This window comes from Leucopleurus acutus (assembly GCF_964270905.1).
Source record: "Leucopleurus acutus genome assembly, chromosome: 15".
In the NCBI taxonomy this organism is placed as follows: Eukaryota; Metazoa; Chordata; class Mammalia; order Artiodactyla; family Delphinidae; genus Leucopleurus; species Leucopleurus acutus.
In genome coordinates, this window is record NC_139157.1 from 2,481,737 (window position 1) to 2,504,828 (window position 23,092).

The 23,092-nt window shown below is 48.3% G+C and overlaps 1 protein-coding gene and 1 pseudogene across 2 annotated transcripts in view; one reads left to right on the top strand and one right to left on the bottom strand.

Annotated features, from left to right (window-relative positions):
- Positions 1 to 6,373: 6,373 nt before the first annotated feature.
- CCR6 (C-C motif chemokine receptor 6) lies at positions 6,374 to 8,973 on the bottom strand (the record flags this gene model as incomplete). The annotated part of the gene is made up of 3 exons (XM_082855416.1): positions 6,374 to 7,492; positions 7,733 to 7,842; positions 8,946 to 8,973. 3 exons carry the CDS (start codon positions 8,971 to 8,973, stop codon positions 6,374 to 6,376), a joined length of 1,257 nt encoding a protein of 418 aa, XP_082711542.1.
- Positions 8,974 to 10,474: 1,501 nt separating this feature from the next.
- The window catches only part of LOC309971982 (methionine adenosyltransferase 2 subunit beta-like), a 64,507-nt pseudogene continuing 51,889 nt past the window's right edge, over positions 10,475 to 23,092 (top strand). Inside the window, exon 1 of the transcript in view lies at positions 10,475 to 10,531. The product of the transcript in view is annotated as a methionine adenosyltransferase 2 subunit beta-like (transcript). The remainder of the gene's footprint in view (positions 10,532 to 23,092) is intronic.

Genomic DNA, 23,092 nt, shown 5'->3' on the forward strand with positions numbered 1-23,092 from the left:
GTGAGACAGACACGATCCTGCCCTAACGCCGGCTCGTCTAGAGTTGGGCACAGACCCTAAGAAGTGAAATACATAGGACAAACGGAGGAGGGAATGTGTGAGAGGCTAGGAGGCCACCAAGAGGATGCATGGGGACCCACCCGGGTCAGGGAGAGACGTCAGGAAGGCCTCACCAAGAAGGGCACCTTTCAAGGAGACCTGGCGGGATGGGCAAGTGTGATCCGTGCCCAAAGAGGACCATCCAGGTGGAGAGGACCGTGCCAAGGAGGGAAGGCATGGCCTTGGGAGGAAGGGGGCCAAGCTCTGGCTGGGACCCTGGGCGTGAGAGGGGCCTGAGGTGGGTAGGGGCAATGGGGTCCAGGATGTCAGGCCCAGCGGGGGGAAGTCAGGATTGTCTTCTAACTGCAAGGTCAGTGACTGAAAGGGGTTAAGCAGGGAACGGAGAGGATGCACTTTGGGTTTACAAATCCACTCGGGCTGCAGTGTGAAGGCAGAAGGGAGGGTGAGAAGACAGGCCATGGTGCTACTGCAGTGGTCTGTGTGAAAGAAGATGTGGTGGGTTGAGGGGCAGTGGGCCCCGCTATGCAGAGATGTGCTGGGAGACAGAGCCAGCGGGCCTGGAGATAGCCTGGAACGGGGGCTCTCCAGGGAATGGGCTTGGTAAACACAGTGGGCAGAGGCAACAGTCATCAAGAAGAGAAAGGCCAGGGCAAATCAGCTCTCTGGGAAAGACGGAGCACTTGTCAAGTGCAGTGTGGAATTCGAGGCCCGGTGGAGGTATCTGGCGGGCACATCCAAGAGACAGGTCTGTCTGCGAGCCCAGAACCTTGGGGAAAGTTCCAGACTTGTCATCAGCAAGTGGCGGGCGAGGGGGGGGGGGCGGAAATCCAGGGATGGGAGGCGGCCTGGGTGGGGGGCACGTGGGGAGGGAGAGAGTCCAGTCGGAGCAGCTCCGCGTCGCGGGGCGGGTAGAGCAGGAGGGGCCCCCACTGCAGCACAGAGGATGAGCCCCGGGAGAGAACGCCCCCGGCCAGGACACGTTTGGAGATGCTGCTGAGAGGCAGGTGGCCCCTGGGTCTGAGGAGATGGCCACCAAGGTCATGAACGTCTCCAGAACTGCCACCCCGCAGCCCCTGCTCCCCAGATGCGGTGGGTCAGTGGAGGGTCTCTGCGTGGTGGCAGAGACCTGACCTTGGAAGTCAGGTCTGCGGGTGACCGAGGACAGCTCGTTGGGAAAGCTTTCCCCAAAGGCGAGGCTGTCAGCAGCCTTTGATGGGGGTCTCCAGTGCGGCCACCCCTCCTCGCCCATCACTCACACCAGCAGACCAGATGCAGGGGCATCTCACCTGGAGCCCCTATGACTGCAGCCTGCGTCCAGCAGGTGGCGGCAGCGCCCCGTCCAGGAGGCCAGTGGGCAGCACATCTCCGGTGAAGTAAGGACCCTTGTAAGGACCCCTTTACAGCGTCTCATAGATGCACTTGTTCACTACTAGCGTGGAGAGATGTGCTGGGTCACCGCCTACATGCTCGGTTCAGAAAAAGGACCCCCAGATGTCCTTTGTAAATTCAAATTCTTAAATTCAAGGAGCCAGTTAATCTTTCAAAATGAGGCAGAGAAATAAAACTTTCTCATTAAAATATTAACCCTGGTTCCAAACACGGTACTTGGGCAATTCAGACTGACCAGGTTATCACGAAGGTGGGGAGGGAGGCCACTCCTGGGCAGAGGGGGCTGGACCGATCCCTCTTCTCAGAGACCCTGGCCAAGACCATCCCCGCTTCTTGTGCTCTGTTCTTTCTACTGCAACTTGAACGTTTCTTTAAAATTTGCAACCTTTGCTCTTTTTTTTGAAGTGAGTGGTACAGCTGCCCTTCCTTCCCACCGTCTCCCCTCCCCTCCCACAGAGTAACAGTCCATGGTGACAGAACTGTGGTGTATTCACTGTTATTACACGTGTGTGGACACGTGGCCGCCCAGCGGGAGACATTTCTCCAACTTTCTTTCACCTTGTTGTAACCACACGACTAAGCTGAGGCCAATAGGTTGGGAGAAGTGATTCCCACAACTTTCAGATTGTGCCCTTGAAGGAAAGGCCACCTGCCTCCCCCTTTTCCTCTTTCTGTAGCCTGGGGTGAAAATGTGAAAGAGGGAGTTACCGCAGCCCCCTGGCACCATGAAGACAGACTGAAGTTGAGGACAACGGCATCCCGCTAGTGTCCTGGATTGTCTACCTGGATTCTAATACGAGAGAGAAATAAACCAAGGGATTAGAAAAGATACAGCCCCTACTGCTAGCTCTCCTGTAGCTTTTCCTAAATAAAACGTCAGGAAAATCAGTATATTAGCAAATGCAACTCGAGCAAGAACGTAAGACAGCATCTGGCAATTCGCAGTGAGTGTGGCGGGTGCTCATACACTGAACCATAAAACGTGAAAGTAAGTCACAGCTGCTCGTTCTGAGCTCTGCTTCCGCAGCCTCCCCGCGCGTGAAGTCCCTGAGCACAAAGACAGCGTATGTCCCTCTGGCTCCCACGGGGCAGTGAGCGCCACGTCCGAGGACCTGAACTCCGTGAGGACCGCAGCGATTCGAACGGTCTTCCCGCAGTTGTGAGGGAGGACACGGGCTGCTCTAGGAATCGGATGAGATAACAGAGGCCTCGGAAGTCTCGAGCCAGGAGTGCCCTGTTCATACAAATGGGTGGGCGAAGGGGTGGGCGAATGGGTGGGCGAATGGGTGGGTCCCACCCCCCCGGCACCGTCACAGCTGCCTTCTGCGGCCACAGCTGCTGCCCGCCACCCTGAGGCCCCCGAGAGAAGAGGGTGCTCTCGACATCAAGTACAGAAGTGGCCCAAGTTTGGGGAAATTCCCACTGCACTGAAGAGCTGGAGGGTGAAGCAGGGAGGCGGGAGAACCCCCGCCCCCAAGGGGGCATGGAGGGCGGCAGACCGGCCAGTAGAGATCCTCCGAGGAGGGCCATCCGCGGTGGGAGCGTCAGCGCTCCGTTCCTGTGCGGGCTGACCAGGCAGGTGTGGCTGACCAGCACCACAGTGTCCGTTGTCATCCTCATTTTATGGGGCTATGCACCTGAAAACTGAAAGCCTGATCTGGGAATGACTACCTGGAACCCACCTTACCGGAAAGGGGGACACCACCCGGAAATGAATTATCACGTGTTTGAAATTAACTCGAACATGAAAAGCTGCTCTGCCTTTAGAAACCTAGTTGTTATGGGCTAGTTGGACTTGTGTCCCCCCAAATTAACACGTTGGTGTCCTGACCCCTGTTCCTCAGAACGGGACTGTATTTGGAGAGAGGGCCTTAAACAGTTGATAAGTTAAAACGATACCATCAGGGTGAGCCCTAATCCCATGTGACTGGTGTCCCTGTAAGAAGGGGAGGTCACACACTTACCCCACAGAGGGACGACTGTGTGAGGACACAGGGAGAAGACGGCCGTCTGCAAGCCAAGGGGAGAGGGCTGGGGCGAAACCAGCCCTGCCCACACCAGGATCTCAGACGGGGAGATAGAAACGTCAGTTGTTTGAGCAGCCTGGTCTGTGATATTTTGTTACGGCAGCCCTCCCAAAGTGATACCCCAGTAGGCTCTAAGAATACACACTGTATTCATCTAGACCAGATTCTGTGTTCTCATACCTCCCGAACGCCTGGAATTTGCACACACTATCAGAAATCTTAAAAGGATTTAAAAATATTGTACTTTCCTGGCTTCACTTAAAAGCTAGGCTATCTGTCCTCAGAAGCAAATCAACATACAATTTGCAAGGTAATACCTCCGTGCCTGAATTTTCATCTTTGCTGAGATATACACATAGTAGAATCTCAGTTATCCAGAAATAATTGATGGAGACCGTGTCTCAACTACTTTGTAACAGGAACCAAGAAAAATTATCCTCTGGTCAGCACATAGATGTGATTATACATAAACACACACACATGCATATGCAATAAATTACACATGTGCATATGATTAATGTATTAATAACAGCCTGGCAGGCACGAACCCATTTTCCCTATTAATACACAGTCATGACAAGTGTAGACAGATGATCCCCAAACACAGTGGAACAATGTTTGCAAAGAGTCAGAGGAGGGGCGAAAGGCACACACTTAAGGTCCAGCCAGAGCCTGACAGTCAGAGAAGATACGAGAAATAGATGAAAAGGAGACCCGGGAACCGTTAAAGAACAGTCCGGAGCCCTTTAGTGTAGGAGCAGAGACCCCGGCAGCCCCGGGTCCCCGGGGGCGTCGGCCTCTGCAGCACCAAACGGTTGTCGATGCACCTGTTCTGATGCCCAAGGCAGCACGAAGAAAGGATGCCATTAAGGAAATGAAATATGTAGCCCATTTAAGAAACACCTTTATTCACTATGGCTGAAATCTGAAAAGGGTTATTGCATAAAGAAGCAAGTTTCACTCCTCTGGAGACGGAGATGCAGAAGACCCTGACCCCAGCTTCGCCGAGTCAGCGTGATGTTTCTGTGCCGGTTTTGAAACACGCTTTCACACATCTCATCAGTGCTCTGGTCAAACCGAAAGAAGCATCTGAGTAACGCCTCCTCTGCTTTGATTTCTGAAGTCACACGCTAACAGATTTGAAGGACGTGGGACCCCTGAACACCAGGGTCTCCCAGTCCGAGCCCTGAGACTGGAAGACAGCTCCTACTTCACCCACAGAACAGTTTTATTTTGCAAAGCCAAAACCATGTGTTAAAAATACAGGCTTCGGATCTTAAGAGATCATGTTGAATTTCGTGTAGAGCTGTAGCAGAAGCATGTAAGAACAAGAGCAAGTTTCAGATAACACATTAAATACACATCAGTATCTTTGCAGCTCATGTCAGGACTTTTCTAATAAGCATTGCTGGGGTTTTTTGTTTGCTTGTTTTGTTTGGTTTTGTTCTGTTTGGTCACACCTCAAGGCTTGTGGGATCTTAGTTTCCCGACCAGGGATCGAATCTGGGCCCTCAGCAGTGAAAGCACAGAGTGCTAACCACTGGACAGCCAGGGAATTCCCGTGTTTGTGTTTTTGTAAGATGGGTTGATGCTTTTCCACTTAGGTTCATATATTTACAAAGCACTTTCCAAACTTGAGTTCTATGAACTTTTAACGCAAAGAGATTTGTTAAAAACTGATTTCATAGTTAAGCTCAGACTTTAGGTAAAACCACTTTACTGCAGCAGAAGCCAACGTGATCCAAGCTCTCTGAGAAGCTAATTTGAAGCTCGTCACTGCCAGAGTCCCCTCCACACAGCTTTCTTCAACTCCATGATGGAAATGAACAAAAGTTCTTATATTATTGTCTCAGTAAAGTTTCCTGGTTCTTTTTAAAAAAGTACTCTATTTATTAAAAAAAAAATTTAAACGACTAACTCTTTAAACTGCACTATAAGCTCCAATTTTATTGTGTTCTGTTATTAAGCCCCTTCTGTATGCTAAGTGCATGCAGTCTAATGGATTTTTAGAGGAGAATTTCCAGTCACAGAGGGAAATGAAGCAAACTTACACTTCCTGACGGCCGGTTACAACCTCAACTGCCTTATCCACCGTGACAAGTGTCTCTAGTGCTCATGCAGCCACCTCTTCTGTCTCTGAGCTTGTTTTTCTTCTGCTTTTTTATGAGCTCATGCTTGAGAAATGAGAAAAAACTCACACTTTTTCACAGGGAAATGAGATAAAGCTCAGGCCAGCCCATTTTGCTATTATGACACCAACAGTAACCATCGCGATGGAAAGACGTTTAACCTTCTGCCTGAAATGAGTTACACGAGGGCATTCGTTTGTTTTTTCCTTTTTTTTTTTTTTTTTTTTTTCCGGTACGCGGGCCTCTCACTGCTGTGGCCTCTCCCGTTGCGGAGCACAGGCTCCGGACGCGCAGGCTCAGCGGCCATGGCTCATGGGCCCAGCCGCTCCGCGGCATGCGGGATCTTCCCGGACCGGGGCACGAACCCGCGTCCCCCGCATCGGCAGGCGGGCTCTCAACCGCTGCACCACCAGGGAAGCCCATCCATTTTGGGTTTTTAAGCCGTGGGATGTTTTGCGACGACCAGAAGAAATTGTGGTCTAGGGCTGCTTCGTGAATATTCCTGAAAGTGTTCACGTTTGTCAGCAATTCATTTTCATTCAGCATTTCCCAAAGCCTGTTTTGCAGAATGCCAGCCAGCAGGGACGGGGGCACAGAGCATCCCCGTTAAATGAGTTTGGGGGATGCTGCCCGTCGGTGCCTGCTGGCACCCCGAGCGCGTGCAGCCCTGACCTTGCAGGAAAGACGCCCTCGCTTTGGCTTCATGTCCACACGCCCCATGCGTTTTTGTCCTGCCTGTTAGCCCGTCCGCACCGAGCCTGGGGGGCGTCACATGGTGAAGGAGGACGGGCTGTCGTTGTCCACGGTCTCGCTGTTCTGCCGGGAGGTGAGGGTGTCCGAGTGCAGCCGGGAGCACGAGAAGCCCAGCGACTTCTGCCTCCTCTTCAGGCACCACAGGTCCTTCGTGATCTTCAGAAAGTAGCTTCTAAACTTCTGACCGACGAAGGCATAGAGCACCGGGTTGAGGCAGCAGTGCAGGAAAGCCAGGACCTCGGTGACGTTCCTGGTGTAGCCCAGCAGCCTCTCGCTGCTGCACGAGCGGTCCGTCCTGCCCAGGTTGACGGCGGTCACGAGAAGCACCATGTTATGTGGGATCTGGCAAGCCAGAAAGACAAGGACCACGGCTATGATCACGCGGATGGCTCTGTGCCTTTTGGAATTCTGAGCTTGAATTAAGGTCTTGACAATAAACATGTAGCAAAATATCATAAACACCAGCGGGATGAAGAAGCCGAACAGGAGCTGCAGTCCCAGCACCAGCAGCTTCCACCGGATTGGCTCGGAGACGGTGTGGTACCTGGGCTCGCAGACGTCGCTGCCTTGCAGCTTGTATTTCTGGTTGAACATGAAGGTCGAGCTGGAGATGAAGATCGACACCACCCACACGACCAAACAGATCATCCTGTGGTGGGCCAAGGCTCTGGACCGGAGCCAGAAGGACTTGGTGGCCTGCACGATGGCGATGTAGCGGTCCAGGCTGATACAGGTCAGGAGCAGCATCCCACAGTTAAAGTTGATGGCGTAGATGCCCCGGGTCAGTTTGCACATGACGTTGCTGAAGACCCACTCGCCAGTAGCGTGGTTGACGGCCCAGAACGGGAGGGTAAGGACGAAGAGGATGTCTGCGACGGCCATGTTCAGGAGACAGACGTCTGTCATAGACTTGGCTTTCTTATAAAAAGCAAAGGTGACCACCACCAAAATATTGCCCAGGAGGCCAGAGACACATATCAAGGAGTAAGCGAGTGGCACAAATAGCCCAGAGAACTTTCTGACCTCCTGCAAGGAACATAGAAAGCTATCAACATCGAGTGAGTAATCTGAACTATTAGCGAACCCAAAATAATCCTCATTGGCATCGTAGATGTTGGTGGAATTCATGGGTTCCTGGAAAGTGAACAAAGATAGAGTTAGCAGTAGTGTCATTTTCAAGGAGCACAACTGACCGAAATTATACTCCCAACCAAAATAAAAAAGATGCTCAAATTATACCTCAATAAAGATGTTAAAAAATAAAAGTATAGTGACAACATCAAATGCTGGCGAGTACGTAGAAAAATTATATCATGTCACTGGTGGGAAAATAAAATGGTTTAGCCACTCTGAAAACAAAAAAAAGATGCTCACCTCTCTCATGGTGGTGCTTGATCTGGGCCGAGAGTCCGGGCCTGGACTAGAAGGGGAGAGGATTTTCAACTCCCCTGGCTCACAGCGGAGAGAATAGGAGAGAAGTGAATCTAAGGAGGAAAGAAAGCAAAATGCATTACAGTTAAGTATTCTCAGAGAGCCAGAGAATTAAGGAAATAGATTTCTTCCCATTTCAACACAAAGAGTGCACAGCGCACTATTTTACACAGAAATATTCATTTAGAGCTGGTGTCAGCAACCTCCTTCTGTAAAAGGCCAGATGGTAAGTATTTTAGGATCTTCAGGTCCTGTCGTCTCTGACACAGCTACTCAGATCTGCGGGTGCAGTGTGAAGGCAGCTACAGACAGCTACACAAATGAGTGGGCGGACCAGACATGGTACCGTGGGCTGTGATTTGCCCATCCCTGATCTAGAGCATAAAAAAGGGCGATATCAGCAAAACCACAGATCTGATCTGCAGAAAAACCTTCTGCAAAATTCAAATTAATTACATTCACAAGATTCCACTGAACAAAACCTATAGAAGTGTAGATGTTGCCAGGATACTTATAATTGATAGTCCTAGCCTGAAAATATTATATGTAATATTAAAGGCTGGGTATATATTTATGGTTTTATATATATAATCCTGAAAAACCACAGATACGTCCCATGGACAGTCTAGCTAACGACCACTAATCTACTGGGGCAAACACATCATACTCCTCAGAAACCAAAGTTTGGGAAGGAAGGTTCAGGTCGGCGTGGTTAGGGAAGGCTCTGCGGACAGGCCCGCTCTGGGTCCTTGGAGAACAGGTCACCTGCAGGTGACCGCTCTGGCTGAAAAGGAATACTGAGCGTTGCGTGTTTGTGAAACGGTGTGACCAGCCTGGCTGGGTCAGCCTGACCACAGTCCAAACAACCTTGATGGAGCATGTGACATGCTGGGAACGCCAAGAGGGGTGACACGGGGTCCAGGCTCAATAAATTCACCAGGAGACTAAGAAAGGATGGAGCTGGAGTCTCAGCACGCAGGACTCTGAAATCTATCATTTGAAACAAACAGGAAGGAAAGAAGGATTCTTTGCTCTTCCTATACTCACTCATCCTTCTTTGCTTGGTGTTGTTCATCATCCTGCTCTATTATCCAGCCCCACCCCCGGCAAAATCCCTGTCCTGGAATCCTGATACTCCTGTGAAATGCATACTCACTCTCCTCCTTCAGCTCCTCCCTTGCCATGTGGCCCAGCAAGGTCAAGAAGACGAAGGAACAGCAGAGATGCGGGCCTCAGAGGCTCAGACAGGAAGGAGAAATGTGTCCCATAACCCATCTACCTGCGCCAAGTCAGTCCCCACCTCCAGAGTCAACACTGACATCTGGGGGAAGGATTCAGTGGATCACAGAGGTCACCCTGAAGGATTTTCTGAACATGCTTCTTGTATCATTTGATTCTCCCGCTGTTGCTTCCCAATCACAGACCAGGTGGCCTGAACCCACTCCTTCCTGGATGCCTGGACACTGAGTGTTCGCTGCCGCTCCGGTCCCTGCTGTGCCCACAGGACTGCAGGGAGGCTGGGCTCCCCTCTGCACTTTTGCAATTGCCTGCAAGTGTAGAGTTCTAATGGGCACTTCAGAGCATGCAGAAGATGCATAATACAGAGCTTCTGTGCTGCGAAAGCATATTGAGGAAGCAGACACGTCGATCAGATTATCCGATTAAACGTATCAATCAAAACTCAAGACTTGTGCTTCCAGCCATGATGGATTAAGAGAGACCAAATGCACCTTACGCATTAAACAACCAAGAAAGCCTGTAAAATGCATTAAATCACAGTTTACAGACATCACAGGACTATGGTCCCCGACAGGAGACCAGTGAAGTGGGCAATGGTCTGAGCTCTGCGAAGCCCCCAGCTCTCAAGGGGAGCAGTTCCCAAGTGCAGAGCAGGGGGGTAACCCAGAGAATGACCCTCTTGCTGAGTTGAGGAGACCGGGACCAGAATTCAGGGAGGCCGGGCGGCTGGGAGAGGAGGCCCTTCACACAGAAAAACGAGGAGACCAGCAGAGTGGTGTCCCTAACAGGAAGCGACACGCGACTGGGGGAAGAACCACCAGAAAGGATGGGCAGTGGGGTTCGCAGTGTTCTCCCAGGCTGGAAATAGCTCTCCCATGGCCAGATCGCTGTTGCAACAGAAATCAGTCGATAGCCTCCCTCATGTTAAACTTTATTCTTTTAGCCCATCCAGCCACTCTCCCCCACATATATATTTTTTTTTTTTTTTCTTTTTCTTCTTGCTTAACTGCCATTTGAAAATGATCGTTTTCTGGTTAGAATTGAACTATGCACCTGGTGTTTACTTCTTGGAGAAAACACTCCCTAACAACCCCTCCCTTTGTGAGCCTTCTTCATTCCAGAAAGAAGGTCATGGCACGATAGCCTCAAGGACCACCAGAGCCCATCCCGAGACCACCTGACGCCAGCTTTGATGGTTCTGAAACTTTGCTGAAGTCAAGAAGAATGTGCCGCTTGACCCTTGTCTGCCGCCCGATTTCCCACCCGAGACTACAGAGCCTTTCCTCCTCTCAAGGGAGGGCACATCTTGAGGGCACTAGCCTGCTGTGGCCCCCTTTGCCTGGCAAAGCAATAAAAGCACTCTTTTCTACTTCACCCAAAACTCTGTCTCCGCATTTCTACTCGGCACCAGTAAAGAGAGGCGGGGTTTCGGCATCAGTGGCAACCATGACCTTCCACATCCCAGGGCCCTGGGAGCGTCCTCAGGAGGGCGCCATCTTAGGAGTAACGTGGTTAAAATAATCTGACCTAAATGCTGCTCTGGACCTGCCGTCCAGAGCAAAGCCTGAGAGGAAGTCTCAAATGATCCATCTGATTCCAATAATACAACTACCTTCCAGAATAAAGCCCAAAATTATTTAAAGAAATAAACAAAATTCAGCCTTCAACATGTAAAACTCATAATGTCAGGCACCCAAACAAAAATTTCCAAACCACAGTAGATTGAATGTTTGCAGCTCCCCAAAATGTGTATGCTGAAGCTGAACCCCCAGTGTGATGGCAGGTAGAGATGGGGCCTCCCCCCACAATGGGATTCGTGCCCTTACAAGAAGAGACGCCACAGGGCTCGCTTCCCTTCTCTGCTCTGCACCCTGTGGGGACACAGTGAGAAGACTGCAGACCAGGAAGCAAGGTTTCATCAGACCTGGATCCTCTGGGGCCTTGATCTTGGATTTCCCAACCCCTAGAACGTGAGAACTAAAATGTTTGTTGTTTCAGCAACAAACAACAATTTGTGGTAATTTGTTAGAGTAGCTCTAACTGACTAAAGCACAGACATTTAAAATAACAGAAGAGTGTGACCCATGATCTACACAGAGAAACAGAAAAATGACAGAGATGATAGAATTAGCACAAAAAGTTGCGCCAACAGCTACTGTAAATATAACTCCATGTGATCAAGAAGGTAGAGGAAGGCATAGACATGACGAGGAGTGTCATGAAAGACATAAAAAGACCTAGGAAAGGTCCTATAGATGAAATACACAATATGTAAAATGAAAATACATTGATTGGGGCACTTCCCTGGCAGTCCAGTGGTTAAGAATCCGCACTTCCACTGCAGGGGGCATGGGTTCGATCCCTGCTTGGGGAACTAAGATCCCACATGCCTCACGGTGCAGCAAAAAATAATAATAATAATAATACACTGATTAGGATTAACATCAGACTGGACACCAATGATGGACACAAATCAATTGTAATTCTATGCCCCAGCAACATTTGGAAATCGAAACTGAAAAAAAAATCGTAATAGCATCAGAAAACATGAAATGAAATACTTATGAATACATCCACCAAGATGTATACATATCCTGAAAACTACAAAACACTGCCGAGAGAAATTAAACCATCTAACTTAATAGAAAGATATGTCATATGTAGATTAAACAATTCAATATTGTTAAAATGTCAGTTCTCTCCAAACTGATCTACAGATACAACAAAACCCAAATCAAAATTGTGGCAAGTGTTTTTGTAGAAATTGACAAGGTAAATCTAAAGTTTATTAAGAAATTCAAGGGATTTAGAATAGCCAAAACAACTTTGAAAAAGAGAACAAAATTGTAGGACTCACAATACCTGATTTCAAGACTTACTGTAAGCTACAGCAATTATGACACTGTGGTATTGGCAAGAGGATAGATTCATAAATCAATAGAACAGAAAAAATACAGATTTTTAACTAAACTACCAAGGTAATTCAGTGGGAAAAACAGTCTTTTCAGTAAATGGTGCCCAAACAACTGGATATTCATGTATAAAAGTTGATCCAAACGCCTTATATCACACCGTAGGCAAAAAAATAATTCAGAATAGGTTATAGAGCTGTATGTGAGAGCTAAAACCATAAAACATCTAGAAGACAACATAGGAGAAAATCTTCACGCCCTTGGGAATGAAAGAGACTTCTTGTATAAATTGCTCAAGGCATGAACTGTTATAAAATTGATAAATTGTAACTGATCAGAATTCAAAACTTCTGCCCTTCGAAAGGCTTCAGAAAATGAAAAAAACCATTGCATGGGGAAAAAATTGTAAATTTATATCTGATCATTGTGGCCAGCATATTCAAAGAAGCCTTACAACTCAATGTCAAGAAGACAAACAACTCAAGAAGAATCAGGCAAAAATTTTAAGTCGATTCCCCAAAGAAAATACATAGATGTATTTATAAGCACAAGAAAAGGCACTCCATGTCATTAATTATTAGGAAAATGCAAATTAAAACTGCAATAAGAAGTCATTTCATGCTCACCAGACTGGCTAAAATCAGAAAGGCACACAAGACTGTGGAAGACGACGTGGAGCCTCGCATGCCCACCAGAGTGGTGGGGACGCAGCACAGAGACCCGCTCTGAGAAAACAAGTCAAAGTCTCTCATAAGTTAAACACACACTTACCACGTGAACCACAAGTGACCCCTGCGTGTTCACCCAGGAGAATGAAAATGAAAGACTTGTACTCAAAGGTTTATTCTTAACATCCCCGAACTGGAAAGAACCCCAGTGCCCATCAGCTGGGGAACAGATGTGTAGACTGCTCCCCCTCCACACTAGAACGCAGCCGGAAGATGAAGACTGGCTACTGACGCCCGCTCCGCACACGTGAATTACAAAAGCATTTTTCTGGGTAAAGAATTCAAACATATAAGGCCCATGTACTGCATTATTCCATTTATATGAAATTCTAGAAAAGGCAAAACAATAGTGGCAGGAACCAAGTCAGTGATTGCCGTGGGTGAGGGGTCGGAAGAAGAGACCGGCTGGGCCGTGGGTGAGGGGTCGGAAGAAGAGACCGGCTGGGCCGTGGGTGAGGGGTCGGAAGAAGAGACCGGCTGGGCCGTGGGTGAGGGGTCGGAAGAAGAGACAGGCTGGGCCAGGTTCGGGGACTTTTTGTGGTGCGGGAGATGCTCCCTGTCAGGACGGTGACTGTTGTCAAAACCCACTGAAGGGTGTACTTCAAATTGGTGACGTTTATTGTTATAAATTATGCCTCAAAAAGCTAATAAAAATAACGTGCACACAGCTTCACACAAATGCGCTGATGCGGGGGGCTTGTCCTCACTTGGGACTGAGCAGGTTGTGGAAGGTGTGTGGGAAGAAGGACTTTCAAGGACTCCAGAAGGAGGAAAAGGTACAGACTGAGGGAGGGGTGGGCTACAGGTGCATGGGAAGGGGGCTGGGAGCAGAGCAGGAGGGGATACCACGGAAGCGGGGACACAGGGCTGCCGTGGAGACCACGCTGCTGGGGAGCTGTGCAGGGACCGAGCCCAGACGGAGTCCAGACCTGGGGAGGCAACATGGGTGCTGGTGAGACGCAGCTGTGGGGTGCTGGGGTGTCAGGCCTTCATACCATATGGAGGTGGGGTTGGCAACGGTGGGAATGGCAGCCCAGTTATAATGCGGTAAGGGATGACCCAGCACGCTTGGCCCAGCTGGAAGCCCACTTAGGGGAGATATTTTTTAACCACACTGTGGTAGATAATGTTTTCTGAATTCAAATTGAATTCAGTTCAACCGATGTTTATGAGTATCTACTGAGGAGAAACACAGAGGATGCGGAGACGCATTGAACGTCAGCTCCAGCTTCAAGAAGCTGTCAGGTAAGCAAATCATTATAAAACTGTGCAATACTAGCAACAATAGTGGGGTGTACAGAAAAACAAGGGGCTCCCTCTGGTGAGGAAAAGGCCAGGGTCAGGAAAGTCTTTGTCCTGAGTGTCGGCAGGAGGGTCTAAGCTGGTACCACAAGAAACCAGATATTCAGGCCGTGCTGCCGGGGGCTGCGCTCCAAGCAGAGACCCTAGAAGTTCGGTCTGAATTATGTCTATTCCTGAGACGTTATTTTGATCTCCTTTGATTTACTCTTATTTCTGATTAGAATGGCAGAATAAATCACAATAACCCAAATTTGTACGTTCTGCATCTTTCAGGGATAGTGTTACATAACGGTTGGGTGTCAACCATCTAGAAATCTGCATGATGACGAACATAATGCTTCTGTGGTTGAGAATCAGTGTTCTCAAAACAGGCTGCTCCCAGGTTGACACGTACGCGAGGCCTCGCAGTCACTGGAAGTAACTCACCCTGCCCCAGGCCACCATGTTCATTACAAAAGTCATGTGAGTCGTTTGGAGGAAATTGTGCTGGTGACAGGTTGGCATCAGGGGCACCACAACATGGAAAGAACCTTTCTTTTTTCCTCAAGTAAATTACCTCAAATCTCGAGCAGCAATAGTCAACTTTTTGGAGAAAGAATCTGCGGACTTTCTGTTATGAAAATTGTGATATTAAGACATTGTAAAAATAGATATTTCGTACCTTCTCTAATGAACTGAGAGTTAAATATATGTGTGGTAATTTGTTATGGAAGCAATAGAAAACTAAAATAATGCTCAATAAATGTAGCCTGTTAAAAGTAATTGATGTTTTATTTTTAGGCCAAATTATTGCAAGGCTTAGGATGAGGTACGTGATAGTTTCATCAAGTCTATGCTGATCAGACTTACATAGTAATTTTGAGTTGAGCTACGGAAAAAATGACCAGCTGGAATCAACTGAAGCCAAGTGGCTATGATGGTGAAGACAGACCCCCATGTGCCAGAACTGGAGATGTTCCACCTGAACGGAGGGAGGGCCAGGGAGGAATGAGGTCATCAACTACCCGCAAGGTTGTCATCTGAAAGAGGGTCTAGGCTTACCCGTCCCCGCACAGGGTCAGAATGTGCCCAGTGAGTGGAGACGGTATCCACAGATTTGACCAAACATTAGAAAGAACACTTGAACCGTTTAGTAAGAATGACACGAGCTGCCTTGGGGGACGGCAAACTCTCTGGCAGGCACAGTGGTGAGTCCTTACAGAACACGAGGTGGGTGTGACGTGGGTCAGACCTGCTGAATCAGAGCCTCTGGTGATGAGCTCTTTGGTGAGGAAAGGGTTGAAGCAGGTGCAGCTCTCCCTTCCAGCTGGAGACACAGGGGCAGGACTAACCTTGACCGGCCTCCTTGGAACCAAGCTAAGTGCATTTGCCTGTGGAGGCCCTGACGGAGAAGCTTTGAGGCAGACACCATGTGGAGCATGGGGGCCGCTGGAGCCCCGTCCACGGGAGGGTGCGGGGCACGGGAAAGAGGCAGCCTCCAACTGTGCGGTGAGCAGTCAAACCTGCAGAGCCCTGAGAGCAGTGTTTTCACGTGTGCTGCTCGTAACACTTCATACTGATCTGAAACCAAAACCCACGTTTAGTAAGCTGTATCTGATGGTTCGGGGCCCCGCCAGGAAAGCGATGTCACCCTGTGCCTGTGCTTGCCTGTGTCTTCTGAGTCATCAGTAAAGTTGGGGGTGAGGTAAGCTCTGGAGTCCTGTGCATGTCCGCTGTGATCATGGACCATCTCCTTTCACACTGTCTCCGGGTTACTCTAATGCACGTTTGTGGGTGAGAACTGGGGCTTCACCTGGAATTCCAGCGTCCAGCAACTTAGATCATTGGAATTTAGATCAGCATTTAAAAGTGAGTTCCTGGGAGATGCTCTGGGTACAAAGAACAGCGGGAGAGGGGGAGAAAGGAAGAGCAGGGGAAAGATTGCTCTGGGGTTGAGTGAGATTGGGCAACGCTACCACCTGCATCCTCCTCTTGGGTATTTATGTCACGGTTTATTACCCTGGCTCGGAGCCTTGCTGAGTAACCACACCTTCCCAACCTGCCCACCCACAGGAAGTTTAGAGTCGGTGTTCTTTGGAAAACACTTTGGAAAAAGCTGACCTAGAGGAGCTATCCCTTCCTTCCTTCCTTCCTTCCTTGCTTCCTTCCAAGACAAGTATAAACGCCAGGCCCACATGCCGGCCGGTGGCCAGCAGCTCCAGGCTCTGTCCAGCGCTGGCACTGCCTGGTGGTGAGAGATATCACTAAGGCGAACAGATCCCCTATCTTTAGGCAGGAAGCTGGTCTCCACGCCGGCCTCCAGCTAGGAGTGTATCCACCACTCAGATTGCATGAAAGGAAATGCGCACAGGCCTCGCGCTAACTCCTGACGGATTCTTTTCTCATCGTGGACATACTTAGAATTCATCTATTATTAAAAGATATATCTTTTTTTTTTTTTTTTTTTTTGTGGTACGCGGGCCCCTCACTGCTGGGGCCCCTCCCGCCGCGGAGCACAGGCTCCGGACGCGCAGGCCCAGCGGCCATGGCCCACGGGCCCAGCCGCTCCCGGACCGGGACACGAACCCGCGTCCCCTGCATCGGCAGGCAGACTCCCAACCACTGCACCACCAGGGAAGCCCCTAAAAGATATATCTTTGAATGGCTTTTCGTCCGCTTATAGAGACACACAGTGATAAGTTGAACCTTCATATGACATTTGCATTTAAGATTTGAAACCACAAATATATTACTCTTTTAAATGAAAAGTAAATGTGCTGAAGTCCCAAGATTCAACGTATGCACATGGTGAGAGCGTCTGCCTCCCAACTGTCACATTTCAAAGATTTTGTTACGACCCAGGAAAAAAAAAGTGTTACTTCAAGGAAAACTTAATGTTACTTAATTAGATGAACATTTTTAACATAGTGTTTTAAATGCTAATTTACTCTTTTTTTTTTTTTTTTTTGCAGTTAAACACTGTGGCTTCCTAGTACCATTTTCATTAGGTACAATATGCAAAAGAAGGTATCTCAGAAACTAACAGTTAATTGACTACTTCATTCAAAAATGAAAAGAATAGGGCTTCCCTGGTGGCACAGTGGTTGAGAGTCCGCCTGCCAATGCAGGGGACATGGGTTCGAGCCCTAGTCCAGGAAGATCCCACATGCTGCAGAGCAGCTAAGCCCGTGAGCCACAACTACTGAGCCTGTGCTCTAGAGCCCACAAGCCAAAACTACTGAGCCCACGAGCCACAACTACTGAGCCTGAGAGCCACAACTACTGAAGCCCATGTGCTTGGATCCCATGCTCCACAAGAGAAGCCACCACAATGAGAAGCCCCTGCACCACAAGGAAGAGTAGCCTCCGCTCACTGCAAATAGAGAAAGCCCGTGTTCAGCAACGAAGACCCAACGCAGCCAAAAATAAATAAATAAAATAAATTAATTAAAACAAAAAAAAATTAAAAAAAAAAACTCCAGGCAGTGCCCCTTCTCCCTACTCAGCTGCTCTCAAATCCACCAGAGGCCGCCCCCCGGGTCTCCACTTCACAGGAGCTACTCCTCTGCTCTGGTCTTTGAGGGCTTTGGAAGCCCTCTGGTCACATGCAGAGGACCAGGGACAGGCAGAAAACAGTCTAGGTCATTAGCAGCCAGCGTCTTCACTGGTATCAGCTGACCAAGGACAGCCTCGCAGGGTCTGTCTGTCAATTACTGGTCTGCTCTCTGTTCGGACCAGGAGTGGGTGGCAGCAAAAAGGAAGTAAGATCCCCAAGAGAAGAGAAGAGGTGGCTGAAAAAGCAGAAGGGGGTGGGTAACAGACCAACTTCAACCTTTTTGTGCATTTGGCCAAGGGCAGAATCTACCCACCAAAATTAAATACAGGGAAAACATGAATAATTTTAACAAAATATTATCAGCAAGGAAACTGTTACATTTTTGATTTAAACAAATTTAATAACAAGTTTAATAGTTTGTTAAAGTTAAAGCAGAAGATTTTCAATCTGTGTTTATTTTCATAAATAGTGACGGCCCACAAGACAAGGAACAAGAACTAAATGTGTATGTGTACATATGTTGAGTACATGTGTGTGTACTGTGTATGCATGTATGTGTGTCACATTGTGTGTATATGTATGTATGTCGTGTTATGCATTGCATGCATGTGATGTGTGTGATGTGTGTGCATGTATATATGTTGTGTACACACGTATAGTCAGTCATATGTAGGTATATTATATACGGGTGTATGCATTGCATGCGTGTATGCGTGTGTATGTTGGTTGAGTGTGTGGAAAGCGGGTGTGCACGCTTGAAATTAAGTTCTAACTACACACTGGGCATTGGGATCACTGCTTTACATCTATCATCCCTTATAGCCTCACAAAAACCCTCTAAGGTAGACTTATACCCATTTATAGATGGGAAGACTGCAGTTCCTCTAGGGCTGTGAATTAGAGACCTAATTCACCTTGTCTCCAGCAGGTCTTACTGAAGGACTATAAAATTCCCACATATCTTAAATAATATGTTGATTTTTAAACGATATGTATATCAGAATCTCACAAACTACAAAAGTAAGTACTCAATAAATGTAGGTTCTCTTAATTCATTTGAACCATGGGTGTTTTATCCCTTTTTAGATGAACATCAGTGGAGCTGAAACCCTAGTCTGGCTTCCTTCTGCTTTTGAATAAGAGTGGTTAAGAAAGAAGCCAGAGGGTTTTTTCCAGTGATTGGTATATAAGTTTGCATTTTTTTTCTTTTGGTTCCCTTTGCTTCTTTAAAAGCTCACTTTTACATTTTCTTTTTCATTACAGAAATTATATTTCATATCTCTAATCATTTCCAGAATTAGTGATTCATTAATTCAGACCTTGCATTTGTTTCTTTACTGATGTCTGCAATAGCTATTTTCTGCAACTCCACAGGCTTTGGATGGAACCTACGGCAGACTCTTTTAAAGACCACTGCGCATTCTTCTATGGTCATGAGACACTCACTCCACAATCACTGTGGCATTTGCAGCCATTATCAGAGCTCTTCCTGTATTTCACTGAGTCTCATAAAAATTTCCACCCAATCAATTTCTCTTAAATGACTGCCTGAAAAGCTCCTTCCCAGTCCATCTCCAGCTATTCGAGACCCTCACTCGTCATCTTTCGGTGCATACATCACCTATTGCGTGGCCGCCAAAACATTATTCTAGCTCAGGTGTTAGCGCTGCAAACTCTTTACGTACTTATTTAAATAAAGAATTGCTCTCCAGACAGGTGCCCCCTGGACTTTTCCCCTGTGAAGCAATGCCCGAACCATCGCCCAAGCTCCAGTTCGAGGCAATTAGAATGAAATCACTTCCTGTACATTTAGAGGGAAAGAGAGCTTCTTGAACACACAGTACTATTCCTAAAACTATTAGGACACTGTATGTGTGAAAGTGAGAATGTTTCACTAAGTGTAAACACAGACAGCTTGCCAGCATTCTGGAATTCTTAAGAGTAAAGCACTTGCGTGTCTAATATTCCTTAGATGCGGGTATCAGAGAAGAAAAGACACTTTTAAAAGGAGTCGAGGGGGCTTAGCGGGGCTCACCTTGAGAAACGCCGTGATCCAAAGTGCCCAGTTCGGTTACACGCCCCTCATGACACCCCAGGAACGCACAGCACCAGTGTGATTCTCGTAACCAGATGCACTTTCTAATGGTCATTAAGAAAAAAGCAGTGAGAGACCAGAATTAACCAAAAGCAAATCGCTGAATTACCACTTCCTATGTAAAAGGAACGCCTATTTGCCCAAATACAGATGGTTAACCATCTATATCCTGTAGGTTATAAAATAATCATATGACTCCCTGGAGCTGGTGGTAAAGTTGCTGAGAAGGGAGGGACCTGGGTGCTGTTATCTCCCAGAAGAAGGACTCCGAGTTGCCTTTCAAGGTGTGACAATGAGTTTATGCTCAAACACTCACTCCGTCTCCTGGTCAGTTACCTCCGGGAGCAAGGGAACTTTGCGGGCTGCCTGGAAAGATTTAGAAGTATTTAGAAAGGGCCGTGTGAGCATTGTGGTTAGTGTTGCAGCCTCTGGAGCCCCCTGCCTGTGTTCACCCCGAAAGCTGTGCACCGCAGGGAGGTACTGACTTTCTTCACCCCTCATTCCCTCCTCTGTACAGTAAAGACCATGACGGGGCAGCCTCAGAGTGTCACAGAGGACAGCAGCCTCAGCTCATGTGACGCTGGTAGGACAGTGCCTGGAGTGGGGTAGCTACTCAATAAACACTAGTTTTTTGGGGGGATAAAAAAACACAAGTATTACTATTGTATCATTTGGGATCAAAAACACCATGTGTGGTGATGGATATTAACTAGACTTATTGTTCATTTCACAATACATGTAAATATCCAATCATTATGTTGTACACTTGAAACCAATATAATGTCATATGTCAATTATCTCTCAATTAAAAAAAAGAAAAGCGTGAGATGCTAAAAAGCTGGGCACTCGATCTGTATGAGATGGCAGGTGACAGATCTAACAAGTGCCCTGTCTTTAGGTATAGCAGTTGATGGAAGGAAAAGCAATTGATGAGTCACTTGGAGAACTCATTTTGGGGTACAAGCGATTTTAAAAAAAAAAGACAGAAAAATAAAAGGAAAAGAATTCTGGAATCATAAAAGTGTTCACCATGATGTAGTGTGTTGTTGTGATTCAAGTCTCAGGAAATAGGTTTTTGTATTTTTTTCTTATACATTTATTTATTTATTTTTGACTGCATTGGATCTTCGTCATTGCGCACGGGCTTTCTCTGCTTGCGGCGAGCGGGGGCTACTCTTCGTTGTGGTGCGCAGGCTTCTCATTGTGGTGGCTTCTCTTGTTGCAGAGCACGGGCTCTAGGCACACGAGCTTCAGTAGTTGTGGTGCACGGGCTCAATAGTTGTGGCTTGCGGGCTCTAGAGTACAGGCTCGGTAGTTGTGGCGCACGGGCTCGGTTGCTCCGCGGCATGTGGGATCTTCCAGGACCGGGGCACGAACCCGTGTCCCCTGCATCGGCAGGCGGACTCTCAACCACTGCGCCACCAGGGAAGTCCCAGGAGATACTTTTATAAAAACATTTATAGCAAAGATCAATGAAAAGCAAGACCAGGTTGACTGACATGTCCCCCCTTCCTCTTTAGCTCCCTTTCTCTTCCTGGGTTGAGCAAGCTGCCCACGGCCCACCCTCTGCTTTGTCCTGACTAAGAGCTAGTCAGGGGCCTCTCCTTCCTCCAGACCCCAGAACGCGGCTTGTCCCCAAGTCTGAGCAACACTGAACGTGGACCTGTCCCCTTGTCAGCTTCTCTGGGGAATCGTCAGCACAGCGGGACCCTCTTCCCGGCCATGGTGGGTCATTTCCCTGCAAAGTTCCCGCTCATCCCTGTCTCCTTCCCCAACCCTATAGAAGAAAAGCCTTTTTCTGGTTGACTTTGAGGTGCTTGCCGACCTCTGATCCCAGGGCGCCGATGTCGCAACCGACCCATTCCCTCCCTCACAATGATCCTTTTGAATGTCATTCGCTTCTTTCCAAGTCCTGACTTGTTTTTCTCTGATGGAGCTCACGATTCTGCATTGACACGGGTGTCCCATCCCCTCCTCTGTTTGAAAAGAGCCCTTCACGTGACATCCCTCGGGGTTCCTGACCTGGACCGCTGATCCCTGGATGGAGAGCAAGGGAGTGTGTCCTTTCTGCCTTTCCCACTGCTGCCCCATCACATCCCCTGCTTCTCATCACCACCCACCACCTCCTCCGAGGTCCTGCTTCTTGCTTTGGGTGGAAGCTGCTGGAAGTGCTGCCTACCAGGCCCCAGGCTCCTGGCAGAGGAAAAAACAGGCCACCTCAGGGGCTGGGGGCACGGGTGTCACGCACACACCTTTTCTGCCCGTTCCTTCTGAAATCCCCTTTGATGGTCTTGTTTAGCAAGAAGGTGGGAAGGTAAACCCTTTTGCAGCTCATTATCACCTTAGAACTGGCCTGCCTAAAGCAAGAAACACAGCTTTGACTTCGCTGAGGACCAAGGCAGAACAGTGAGTAGGATTCAGCATGTTGAGAAAAGCGACACTGTGAGGCCACACGATGGGCCAGGAGGCTCCATCACCGGAGCCGCGCGCTTCGGCACCCATGCTGGCCCGCCTGTCAGAAGAGTGGGAGACACCCCGAGGAGGGACCCCTGCCCCTCACACGACTTCTCTGCCCCCAGAGGGAGGAGAATCCGTAGAGGGTTTGGCCCTGGCCTCTGAGCAGCTCCAGCCCTGGGCCTCTGGCCTTCCCACGCCGTGCGCGAGGCTGCTCTTCTGTGGGGCCCCGGGCCTGTGTGGTCCTCACGTGGCCTTTGCCCCGGCACCCCTTCTGTACTTCGAAGTAAAATCCAAATTCTATGTCGTCCTTGGGAAGCTCAGACCCATTTTGTCTTCTCTCTCTAGAGCATGTCCCACGTTACAGACCCCGGGAGCTCTCACCTCATTTAAATAAAATCTGCTGCTCATTTGCATGACATTGTGAGGGATGTAAAAAGCAACAAGTGCACAATGCGGTGATGCACTTTACATAAATAGTTTCCAGTCTGAAAGTCTGACAGTAGGTGTGAAAAATTCATTCAGAACAAAGTCCAGGGACAGTTTGGTAAGTGCTTTACACTTTGCGGTGAGGCTGGCTGTGACACTCCTGCGTAGGTCCGGGCTTCCTGGGGACCCCTCCTCTTAACTGCGGGGTTCACCCTGGGGTGTGGAAAGGCAGCTCGTCCAGCTGCAGGTCCCTGTTTAATTAGAAGGAAGGGGAGTCTTGGCCACACAAGCAGGGCAGAGAATACAAGTGGGTTCCCCTGAGAAGGAAGAATTTAAAAGGAAAAATAGGAACTTGAGAAGTGTGTGTCCATTATGAACAAACACATTTTTTCATTATAAGAGCTAAAGTGATTTTAGGCAAAAATTTCATAAAGTTTTTCAATCAAATGGACTTCCTCACAGATGATATCGAATATTCCTTTAAGGGACAACAAGGTTTTTTTTTTTTTAATTCTTTCTTTATTTTAATTTCTTTATTTTATTTTTGGCTGTGTTGGGTCTTCGTTGCGGCACGCAGGCTTTCTCCAGTTGCAGCGGGGGGGGGGGGGG